At 41.2% G+C, this 12,954-nt stretch overlaps 1 protein-coding gene across 1 annotated transcript in view; it reads right to left on the reverse strand.

Annotated features, from left to right (window-relative positions):
- The window catches only part of LOC126354068 (cholinesterase-like), a 64,208-nt gene that overhangs the window by 20,639 nt on the left and 30,615 nt on the right, over window positions 1–12,954 (reverse strand). Inside the window, exons 6-8 of the mRNA XM_050003442.1 lie at window positions 12,269–12,419; window positions 11,840–12,021; window positions 9,450–9,579 (exon numbers count right to left, since the gene is read on the reverse strand). Of these exons, the coding sequence (XP_049859399.1) occupies window positions 9,450–9,579; window positions 11,840–12,021; window positions 12,269–12,419 (463 nt within the window). The remainder of the gene's footprint in view (window positions 1–9,449; window positions 9,580–11,839; window positions 12,022–12,268; window positions 12,420–12,954) is intronic.

Raw genomic sequence — 12,954 nt, forward strand, 5'->3', positions numbered from 1 at the left:
CTTTACAAGTACGACACAACATGTGGATCATGCACTATGGGGCTCCTGCACATTTCAGTCGAAGTGTTCGTACGCTTCTCAACAACAGATTCGGTGACCGATGGATTGGTAGAGGCGGACCAAATCCATGGCCTCCACGCTCTCCTGACCTCAACCCTCTTGACTTTCATTTATGGAGGCATTTGAAAGCTCTTGTCTACGCAACCCCGGCACAAAATTTAGAGACTCTTCGTGCTCGTATTGTGGACGGCTGTGATACAATACGCCATTCTCCAGGACTGCATCAGCGCATCAGGGATTCCATGCGACGGAGGGTGGATGCGTGTATCCTCGCTAACGGAGGACATTTTGAACATTTCCTGTAACAAAGTGTGTGAAGTCACGTTGGTACATTATGTTGCTGTGTGTTTCCATTCAATGATTAATGTGATTTGAAGAGAAGTAATAAAATGAGCTCTAACATGGAAAGTAAGCGTTTCCGGGCACATGTCAACATAACATATTTTCTTTCTTTGCGTGTGAGGAATGTTTCCTGAAAGTTTGGCCGTACCTTTTTGTAACACCCTGTATAAATACTTACCCCCAAGCTATGCATAGCACAACACTAACACCTCTTCCTCTTTCTGAGCTCAACATCTCACTCATTATAGAGGGACTGATTCAGTTTTTCAGGATAGCAAATGGGAAGTTGTGGTACAGAAAATGGCCCAGAGCTCACCGGTGTGTGTAGTGAGTGAAGTGTTTCGAAAAAATGTGTGTATAGTGTGTGCAATGACTGATAGTCAGATAGGAGTGAACAGTGTGGCATTACATTATTTAACAAGTTATTTGTAAAAAAAAGTATTGTATACCAGGGGAAATCTAATGATTGTCTGTAAAAGTGTGTGTATACAAAATAGCTTATTTTAAATTGGTCTAAACTTGTAAATACTTTGACATGCTCTATATCCTTGTAAAAAGAGATCTACAGATGAATGAAGCTACGACCACTACTACTAATGTTGAGAGGGATCATACGTGACAATGAAGATGTGATGAGACTTCAACAAAAAGGAGAACAATGGAGCTAAGATAGGAAAGCAGACATCGATAATTTTGTTGCTCCTGACAAGTTTGGAAGTTCTTACAGGCTGAGTTAGATGTCACACGAAATTATTTCTTTGCAAGTGAAACTAACAACGAGTAGGGGAACATATAAGGTAACGATACTGAGGACATGTGAATGACCGAAACGTATCAACGAATACGGAGGCAGAACAAAAACTAATTAATTCCGAGAACAGTGGCTGCCTGTCCTCGATGGTACCCAAAAACTTTATTGGCAAATGATGAGGAACGTACGTGTAATTTCGTGCGAGCGCCTCATGTGGGCAGAAATTCCTGTCGCCAGCCGAAGCAAGACTTCTACGTGCCTCTGTGCCCTTCAAAAGTTTTGGCATGTATCTACCTAAGATGTGAAACGTAAACTTGTGTATCATTTGCTCTGACTAAACTCCACTACTACGATATAAGACAGTACAACACGACTATTGGAAACTATAGACTACAGGTGGGCAACGAGCAACCAACGGGCTGGATCCAGCCCACGATTTGCTGCAGTTCGGCCCGCGGAAGAAATTCGTGCGAGTGAGAGCCAGATACTCGAATTGTTTTTCATCGACGACGTATCTTTGGATATTTTCGTGACACTCTGCTCACTTAGCGTTTGCAGATCATGACGCAGACCGTTACAAATTGTGCTTATTCTGCGTATGCCATTTCGCTGTTACTGGATTTGAGCAATGAAGAGAAACACGTTTACAATATGAGCAGAAACAACATATGGCTATGCGATTAGTCATCAAAAGTATTTTTGGATAAGTATTAAAAAATATACTGGCTAATAGTATTCGTGTATCTTTACACACTAAATTTCAAACACTTGACTGACTTCCTTGCAGCCAAAAATCGCGAAGTTACTCCAAATTCCTCGCCCACTGGAGTACGTGTCTCGTTGCCGTACTTCATTTTACTATGTTGTCTTGTATTAAATCAGTAAATAATCTATGTCCGTTGTTTACGTACTACAACACAGCTACTAATGAAACTGAAGTTAATTTACAGTGAATTAGCTGCAACCGATTGCTTTTATAGGCTTCCAATCTTCAAATTTTTATATTTATTTACATGTTGTGAACACTTTTTTTTTCTTTAGAAACAGTGTTACAAAATTTTGCAACTTGAGTTTTAAAGACAGTAATTGTAAAAGTCGTAAGGACCCAATGTTCACAATATGTAAATAAATGTAAACATCTGGAGATGGGGTGGACACAAAAACGAATGTACCTTCAAAAAGGAGTTTTTTGAGGCTTCATTTGTTGGCGCTTCGTGAAAGGAGTGCCAGCCATCATATCGATGCATTACTCGATAACATCATCGTTCGGACGCTGTAGTTTTGACTTCAATCACTATGAGCGCTTTTGCCTCATCAAGTGAGTGGCAGCCCGCATGCGTATGAATGTGATTCAGGCCTGCAGGTCACCAAAGGTTGCCCATGCCTGCTCTAAACTGTTAGAACTAATCATGTATGCTCGTTTGCTTCACTTTTACAACACCTGTCTGAATATGTCAGTGCTTCATACACCCATTTTGGACCACTGCAACCAGACAAGTTACGAGACTGTCAAACACTATCTCTACTTCATCAGTTCCATAGTGAACTAATATCTCAGTGCCTCGCATCAGATATCACCCACTCCTGAATGATGTCCTCATGCCTTCTATCTACCCCTCCTACCAGATCTTATCCCTCCTCCTCCCTCCCCCCCCCTCCTCAGGGCTCCCTCTCTCCCTCCCTATCTCCCTTCCCTTCTTCCTGCTTTTCCCTGCTGAACACCTTGTTTTCCTTCCCCCCCCCCCCCCCCCCTTGAGCTTCCAGTTCCTTTCCTTCTCCCTTCCATTGTCCCCCTCCTACCCCCTCTCCTGGTTCCCCCATACCATCTCTCCTTCCCTTTTCTTCCCTCCCTCCTCTCTTCTCCTGGTGGTAGGTCCCTTTGTGCAGTGATTTTTAACGATTTCATTGTGGTGTCAGAGTGTCAGTGTTACTCCAGTGCCATGTGCAGTGCTACATTCCACCAGCACCAGCAGTGTCGCCAGCATCATTCATTTGTGTTCCCACTGTCGTGTTTCCTTGTTTTCGTGTCGACTCACAGTGTTCATTCTCTGCATGTTGTATTTAAATCTACCGTTTCTACTCATCTCTTTTTGTTTTTGTTAATTCATCATTTTATACCATTCTATGTTATGTGTTATTTTCTCATAAGTCTATGATTTCACTGTAACTCTCTTGGGTGAAGAGTGGCTTATTGTGCTGCTGCCAGCCCGTCCCTTTTTAGGGAAGAACATGACAATAAAGAGAAAAAACAATTACTTCTCATCTCATCGAAATCGGAAAACATGATCTCACTTATCTAAAACTATAGCTGTATCCAGCCATAAAGGAAAAACATTCATAAATTCCTTCTCTGTCGCTGTTGCCCTTCTATGGAGCAGGTGCTGCACACAGTTAATTAAAGAAAAAACTCCCTTCTATCAGTCTCATAACTTTTTCTTAAAAGACGTCATCAAATATGGCGAGTGTGTCAAACATAAGCAAATATTCCCATCTTCTTCCAGATATGCTTCTTTCCCTTTGCAGTTCTGTCAGTCTTTACCCCTGTCATCAGTTCTTCCGTTTGCCTTGTCCCCCTTCTTCCTCCCATTCTCGCAATCGTTTGCAGAATGTGTCCTTTGTCTAAACCTACTTCTTGTTCTACTTTTCATGGGCTACTTTAAGTTGCACTTTATTTTACTATAGCTACAGTGTATGGTGTAGTCATTTCAAAGCGTTGAACCCAGTATGAAATACATAATATGTCTGTCGCAATGACCATAATGCAAACTACGTAGAATACGTGGTTAGGTGTAAAAGAGTATCCAGTGGCCCAGTATTACCAGAATATGCAAATAAATATATAATGAATACATAGTATGCTGATTCGTGTAGAGCATGCCTGCTACAGCAGTAACAAATGTGTGGAATCGGCGGGCAGAAGAGAGTGGTTCCAAACTATGGTTCAAATGTCTCTGAGCACTATGGGACTTAACAGCTTAGGTCATCAGTCCCCTAGAACTTAGAACTACTTAAAGCTAACTAACCTAAGGACATCACACACATCCGTGCCCGAGGCAGGATTCGAGCCTGCGAACGCAGATGTCACGCGGTTCCAGACTGTAGCGCCTAGAACCGCTCGGCCACACCGGCCGGCTCCAAACTACGTGTGGGTGCTGTACCATATAAAGTGATCAAATTCTACTAGTTTTGGTTAAGTACCGCTACAAACTATCGTGAATTCATGGCCGTATACGGGTTAGACGATACCAAAGTGACGTCTGACAAATCCCTCGATTATAACCTGGGGTGACGTCAGACGCGAATGGTGATCTCTGTTCATACGTGTTGAGGGTAATCCAAGCACAGCCAATACATCAGGATAACTTTAGAGCAAATTTACGTTCCGTATTTCAGAAAGACATTTCGCGACGTGATATTTTGAGGAATACGCCAGGCATCTTCGAAAAATTGCCTGCTCCTTCACCTGGAACGTCGCACATCAAGCACGTCTCTGTCTGTTATGGTTAATTGGTAAATTACTCGCCACGGTGTTCTGTCACCGCTGTTGATGCTTTGTAGAATCGAACCCATTTCGCTTGGAGAAAGAATCCCCAGGAACAAACTCAGGCTCATTTTAATCTTATGCCACGACATTTGCAACTCTGAGTTTAACACACTGGGGCTTCGCATCACACAGAATTCTCAAGCTTGAAGACCATTTTTAGCCATGAAGGAAGAGAGGAATGAGAATTCTCAAAAATCTATTGTGCAGTTACATGATCAACAGGTGCTGCAAATTTTTCTGTGAACCTACAGTGCAGTAATGTGCAGAAAGAAACTGAAGATTCAGATGGCAATGAAAACTACAAATTAAAGGCGAGTTTTGTTGTTCTGTACATCAAGTAGCACTTAGTGCTACATTTGCAGGCATGGAACAGGTAAATGAATAGTTATATTGCTGAAGTCTCACGCGCTACTCCACTGTCAGATGCAAACTTTTCGATGGAATTGAACAAAGAGTATGGAGACTTTATGTATTACAGAAAAGTACTGTTATTGAGTCACGGGGAATGCCTGGAAAAGTTTTTCGACTTAAAACCCTCTGTTGTTGAATTTATGAAGGAAAAAGGTCCACGGAAAGGAAAATTAGAACATCGGTAAGGGATTGCAGACTGCCCACAGTTGCAAGGCGAAAAATAACTTTTTAATGATTTGATTGGAATGGATTTATGCATTTAAAAAGAAAATCACATTGCAGAATGGAAAAATTCTGTCGATCTGAGGCTAGTTCCCTAAGCTCATTGATGTTAAAGAAAACACGAAGTTTAAAGAATTCATTGCGACCTTGAAGCAAATATAAGGATAGTTTTCTGAACGTCTTGTGGACCATGCCAGTCTTTTTTCGAATAGGTTTCGAAATCGATTTCCGCTTCAACTGAAAGGGACCCAGTGCATGCACAAATGTAACCGACTAATCTGCAATGTAATCTTGTTTTAAAGACAATTCCTTTACGTACAAAACTGTTCAGCACGTCTATATTGTTTTCCTCGTGTTGAGTTTCCCTGTCTTCATAACGAGATTGCGAAAGTACTACAATATTTCGATCAACATATGTGCGTGAAAGAGCTTTTTTTCGATTACGAAACTACTTATGTGGTATCCTGAGTGCGAAAATATGTGAAATTCTCTGCGTCTGTCCGTTGCCGACGGCCTGTATCAGATAAAAATTACACAGGGTGTTCCAGAAATGCTTCGATAAATTTAGTATGTACTGTAAAGTATGTCTTGAGGGACAAATCGAGGTTAGGAACCAGTTTCCGAGAACGTCATCCAAAAACTCTACAGAGCGTCAAATTTAGGTGCGTCAACACCTGTAAATAAGCCACCCCTTCAGCACCAAACATGACTTTCTACGCTGACTGTAGTAGGAACGTCTTGCAGTGTGGTTTGTTATTCAGTAATCGCGAATGACTGCCAGGATCGCCAGAGGAGAACATGGAGCTGATGCTGCGCAGAAAGGCCTTGTCTCCCATGAATGCCTTTCTGGTTGACAGTAGTAGACGCGGTTTTCATCTGAAGATTAGTTTTCTCCTGTATCCCTCTAAAATCTTCCACGTTTTTCGCATTGATAGGGAACAAGGGCTGTCTAGCTCCATCTTCTCCACTGGCGATTCTGGCAATCAGTCACGACCACTTAATAACAAACAACGTTCCTCCTACGGCCCGTCAGCGTACAACGTCACGTTTGCTGCCGAAGGGGTGGCCCAGTGACAGGTGCTGGCGCATATAACTTCGGCGCTCTGTAGCGTCGTTGGATGACGTTTTTGGACACGGTTCCTATCCACGAATTGCTCCTGAAGACACGCTCTACAACACCTCGAAGTTTGTCGTAATAATTCCTTGGGCTCTCTCATCATCAAAAAAAAAAAAAAAAAAAAAAAAAAGAAAGAAAGAAAGAAAATGGTTCAAATGGCTCTGAGCACTATGGGACTTGACATCTATGGTCATCAGTCCCCTGGAAATTATAACTACTTACACCTAAATAACCTAAGGACATCACACAACACCCAGCCATCACGAGCCAGAGAAAATCCCTGACCCCGCCGGAAATCGAACCCGTGAACCCGATCGTGGGAAGCGAGAACGCTACCGCACGACCACGAGATGTGGGCTCTCTCATCATCGCTGGCTCTTCGTCGCCTAGCCCAAAACGCCAAGGACAGGAACTTGAAATTTGTAGAGGGTGTTGACCTTAAACTGTAGGCATCGTTTAAGAACAGATTTTTTGAAATTCGCCATAAGGGGCTGAAACAGAGGATGAAAAGATTTTTTGGAAAATATGTCGCTATCAAGTCAATTTTGAAGCTGGAACTGCGAAAAGTTGTATTTAGAAATAAAAAAACACGCGTTTCAGTGTTTTTTTTAAATCAGTCCCTTAGGTAGTGAAAGGGAGGATGGAACTTTTTATGAAAATATTTCGTTATATTGAAACATGGATACAGAGATACATTAATTTTTCAGTGGAGCTAATATAATTTCATAAAATTATTTTTACAATTAAATGAATCGAAACATTAAAACCCTAGTCCTTCCCTTTCTTGTATTTCAGTTTCCACAAACTATTATACAGGGCGATTATAATTAAAGATAAACTTTTAAAACGCTGTAGAAGTAACACCACTGATCACAATGACGTCAAATTGCAACGAAATATTATAGGAGATGGGGGAAAACGTATGGCAGAAGAAGAAAATGTGAAAATTGATCAATAGATGGCGCCGTATGTGTTAGAATACGTAAATGAAAACACCTGTCATGCGTGGATTAGCTGAGCGGTCTTAAGCGCTGCAGTCATGGACTGTGAGGCTAGTCCCGGCGGAGGTTCGAGTCCTCCCTCGGGCATGGGTGTGAGTGTATATCCTTAGGATAATTTAGGTTAAGTAGTGTGTAAGCTTAGGGACTGATAAACTTAGAAGTTAAGTCCCATACGATTTCACACACATTTGAAAATTTTGGTACCCGGCTTTACCTCCTTTCGGGTCTGCGACGTTCACCATGACTATCTCAATGCAGTATCGCGCTGTTTGTAATGCTGCATTACAAGAATGATGACTGTGCTCACATCTCTGTGCAGAAGTTCCGGACACTGAAGGGTTTGAAAAAAGGCGTTGGTCGATGACTGCTGTGGGCCTGGAGGAAATGATTCGGAAATTGGAAAAGACGGATTCTTTTGTTGTGCAACCTGGTAGAGGGAGGAAATGAATTGATTCGACGTCAGTGGAAGCAGTGTCCACAGCAGTGCAGGAGGAGACGATTGGTAGTGAGCAAACGTGTTGTGCACGGAGAACTGCCGAACATTGGACACACCTGTGAGCACGGTGCGTAAAATCCTATGAAACATCCTTCTGTGCTATCCATTCAAAATTACCTATGCGCACGATTTGCTTCATGTTGACTTGTCAGCAAGAGAGACCTTTGCTGTAGAATTTCTTGCTCGCATGGAAGTGGACAATGATGGCTTTGGAAGATTTTGTGGTTAGACGAAGCCAACTTCCATCTGACAGGATTTCTCAATGCACGGAATTGTCGAATATAGGCAACGGAAAAACCACACACAAATCAACCAGTCCTCACTTCATCCTGAAAAGATCACTGTGTGGTGCGGGTTTAGGGCATCATTTATGACAGGGTCATATTTTTTTGAAGAGACAGGTGCTTCCGGTGCTTGCGGTCCTGTACCGTCACTGCTAAGCTCTATGAGCGTTTTTTATGCAACCACGTCATTCAAGCTCTCCAACAGCGTTGGATGGGATCATTGTTATGCAAGATGGCGCACCTCTGCACATTGCAAATCCAGTTAAGCAGCTACTGAAGCGCCATTTCGGAAATGCTAGAATTATCAGCCGTCATTTCCCTACAGCCTGACCGTCCCGATCACCTGATCTTAATCCGTGTGACTTCTGGCTGTGGGGCTATCTGAAAGATGTTGTGTTCAGTGTTCAGATTGCAAACTTAGCTGCAATGAAGGCACGCATTGCGCAACACATTCTGAATGTGACCCCGGAAACACTTCGATCAATTGTGGAAAATGCTGTTTCTCGATTTCAACTTGTTGCAGAAAACGGTGGACAGCACACTGAACATGTTTTGTGCCAGTCACACGAAGATTAATAATCCGATCTGATTTTGATTGATGCTTTTTATGCGGTTTTTGGTCTCAGGGCAATTAAAAAGCTATGTGATTGATGCTTTTTTGCGGGTTTTGGCATCAGAACACTTAAAAACCGATGTGATCGGTGCTTTTTTGCAGTTTTCGCCACAGGCCAATTAAAAACCGATTTTTCCTATCCGATGTGAAATAACATTGCCGATGTGGATGGGCTTACGTAACAAACAGTATCACATCTGTACACTCATGTACACTGAATCGTACAGTTTGTTTAACGTCTAACGCACACCTTAGTCATTGTTGTATGATTCATTTGTAATTTTTAGTCGACCACTATTAAATTATGATTGTTACAGCGCTACATTTTGTAACTATCTTTCTTCTGCCATACGTTTGTCCCTTTTCTCAATAATTTCCGTTGCAATTTGACGTAATTCTGTCCAGTGGTGTTATTTCTACAGCGGTGTGAAAGTTTAACTTTAATTGTAATCACCCTGTATTTATCAACAAAGAACTATACCCCGGAGCACAGCATATATGCAGAACGATTCAGACTTACGAAAAAGTCTGGACTGACTTCCACACGCACCACAATAACTGCATATGGGGAATAAGTTAGCGGTTAGTAAGCACTTATTAGTACTCACCCCACTCTGTTGTATTCACATGCTCTCCATGGTAGTCAAACACATAGTAGAAGACTGGTAGATCAGTGATTTCCGTCACTTTCCTGACAAGGGCGTCAGTCGGCTCGAAGATCCCCAAGTCGATGTTGAACTGTTCCAATTGAAACATAGTCTTTATCAGGCTATTAATCTGATATTGAATTCCAGTGAATAAAATCGAAATTTGTACGACACATAGGATCAAATGAATAAAACCGAAATTTGTAGGAAACACAGATCATATCTTGCCGCTCAGTTTTATCTCTGATCAGTTAACCACGAGGTGCGGACATGGTCCAGTATGATACTAAATGTGCAAGTAGTACGTTATCCAAGAAACACTTGGTGACATGTTGTTTTTAAGTCCGAAAATGTATTAAAATATCTTATTATTTGATGTCTGTATGCCCACTACTTTTTAATTACGCTTGGCTTTTTACCATTGCAGTTCACCTAACAGCATTTTTAACAATATGTGATCAACGTAAGTTTCAACTGTAACCCTAATTTGTCCGTTTCATGAGCTATAGCAAGTAAGTTATCTTTCATTTTATTTTGTAATATTTTAATTTTTATTCTGTTTACTAAACAACGAATGGTCGTTTTACGTCTGTATTTAACGATGTAACATGTGGTACGCATTTAACAAGCTTGAAAATGGCTACATAGCTAAAGTTGCCCAATAGTGAAAAATACAAAGTACGGGATATTCTTATACAGGTTACAACAACCAGTCAGATTACTGTCATTAAAAATTCTATTTCTGCTGTGAGACCACATGTAACTAAAATATTTGCATTTCTGCTTATGTATACGGTGCGTGAAAAAATGCATACACACTTTGAACTGTCATAGAAATTTTATTTGCCGGTCTTCAAGGTTCTGTTTCTGGGAGAAAGAAATTTTATATCGCGCCAACAGGTGGTAGCAGTTAGTGGTAAGGAAGTAACTTCAACATGGCGGACGTACATTTTACCTTTGAAGCGCAGAAGCAAGTGATTAAGTGGCATTATAAGTTCGAGAATGTTGCTCCAGTTCAAAGACAATGGAGCAGTCAGTATGGTACAAAACCACTTTCGAGGTTAACAATTACACATCTACGTCATAAATTCGAAGTTAATGGAACAATGTGTGATACGCATAAGGCCAATCAGCGCGACTTCGTACAGCTACAAGTGACGCATCCTCGGGTGTGGCCTTGGAACTGTTTCAGTCTTCACCTCAAAAATCTTTAAGACAAGGGGCACGTGAGAGTAATGTAAGTGCTGTTAATATGTTACATATCCTGAAGAGAGGTATGTCTAGTGTGTACATCCCAAGACTGGTGCAATTTCTAAGTGAAGATGATCCAGATCGAAGGCTATAACGTTGTGAATGGTGGTGGTGGCGGCACGTGAACCAGGATTTATGGGTAATGTGATTTGGTCGGATGAAGCCTAATTCAAAAGCTATTAATAGGCACAACGCTTGTATTGGAATAAAGATAATGCTCACATTACAGCTGAAAAGTTTATGAATGTGCCTGGTTTAAATGCATCATGCGATTTGTCTGCAAGGGGATTGGCTGGGCCTTCCCGCTTTGAAAAATGCTTCTTGATTCCATATTCCCTGCCATTCATGCATTATACGGTAACGACAAGTTTTATTACCAACAGAATGGCGCTCTGCCGCGCGATCATAGATATGTAAGAGCCAGGCCAGTGGATAGGACGCAGGGGCAAATCGAGTTTTTCCATCTCTTCAGACCTCACACCTCTTGCTTTCTTTTTATGGGGCACCGTAAAAGACGAGTTGTACAAACGTTAACCACGTAACCTGGACAGACTTTGGAATGAGACGGAAGTGGTGTGTGTGCATAAATCCCATTGGACTCGTTGGTACGATGTACGGAATCAAAGGTGACTCGCACTCAGAGGTGTATTGATGCTGAAGGCCATAATTTTGGAAGTCTATCTGAAAGAACGTACATCTGTTCAAAGTATGTGTAAGTTTTTAACGCACCCTGTATATTTCGTTAAATATTTATCATTTAGTAATACGTTCACTTTTCAATTTTGTCAGTATCTTCGTCACTATTATTCGAAATTCTCATCATTTACCCCAAATAATTTTCTTCAATGGGAATGATTTTTACTCAGGTTATAATGACATAACTCCCTTTCATCATATGTAAGAATATGTAGTCGAATTTTGCCAGTAACATATTATTCCTATTTCTGAATAGTTGTATAAGTATCTGGAGCAAGCTGTCATATTTCTAGCATTAATGCCCTACAGCAAAGGAAAGATATCGTTTTAAAAATGAACAATAATGACTTTCTTTGAAATGATGGGATTGTTTAGGAACTAACCGAAACAAAAGATTTACTCACGTGCACGAGAGGAGCAGGATTGTCTGCAGAGATAGTATCGTTGCCGAAATAGAATTCTCTTAGCTTGAGAGCTGCCTCCTGTTGCATTTCCACAGTTGAAAGGTGTAAACATGGCCCAACTGATTCAGAAAACATGTTATTTAGAGTGTTGATTTTCTCTGTTTGGTACAGTATTCCAGAACCTGTGCAGAGGAACCCCAATTAAACGATCGTAGTAGGTAACAGGTACAATACTTCATTATTTTACCTACCTGAGAACATAATGGGCTATGTGTATGCAGACTCTAAGTGAGTGATCAGGTAACTAAATATATTTCGTCTAAAAGGCTTAATGCTTTCACTCTGTATGACTTAGAGTCACTTCTGATAGTACTTCGTTCTATTGCCTTGTAACGAACGTTCTGAACTATGCAGGAGACATTTACGTACCTCCTTCGCCGGACGTTACTCCTGTCATTATAGGCACTTCGAGAAAACGGCCGTCTATCAGTGCTTGAATGGGAGATTCTGAGATGAAAGCACCTTCCAGCTGTGGCTCTATATGTGGCGACCACAGAGCGTAGGAGAACAGAAGTTTATCCTGAAACCGAAGATAGTTGTTAGTTCCTAGCAGAGGCGCGTCTGTTGCTGTAAACAGAAGCAAACCCATTGTTGTTTTGATTTCATTTTTGTGTTGACTTTCTGTAAGGAAAAAAGGGGAAGATAGAGAGGTGTAACAGGAAGGAAAAGTATGTATTGCATTTTCTTAATAGATTGGGACTACGCATCAAACAATGAATAAATGTTTAGCTATAACGAAGTAAACAATGGATTGAATTAATCTGCCATCGTAAAGGCGGTTTGTCACATTTTGTACAATAATGGTGACATTTGTGGTACGAGTTTATTGACTGATTTCAGACACCCAGCATATATGGTGTCGATCACCACCCAACGTGTTGGTTCCTTTGTTAGAACATTCTGGTCTTACAATAAATGACTTTCGGTCTTCCTGTAACATTGTCTTTCAGTCACAATATCAATAGTAAAAGTTTGTTTTTAGATTATCATGCCTGTGTGTCGCAGGACGACAAAATGAAACCCAATCGTTGTTTCTCCGTTGCCACCATGAAAAG

This window comes from Schistocerca gregaria, chromosome 3, assembly GCF_023897955.1.
Source record: "Schistocerca gregaria isolate iqSchGreg1 chromosome 3, iqSchGreg1.2, whole genome shotgun sequence".
Lineage (NCBI taxonomy): Eukaryota > Metazoa > Arthropoda > Insecta > Orthoptera > Acrididae > Schistocerca > Schistocerca gregaria.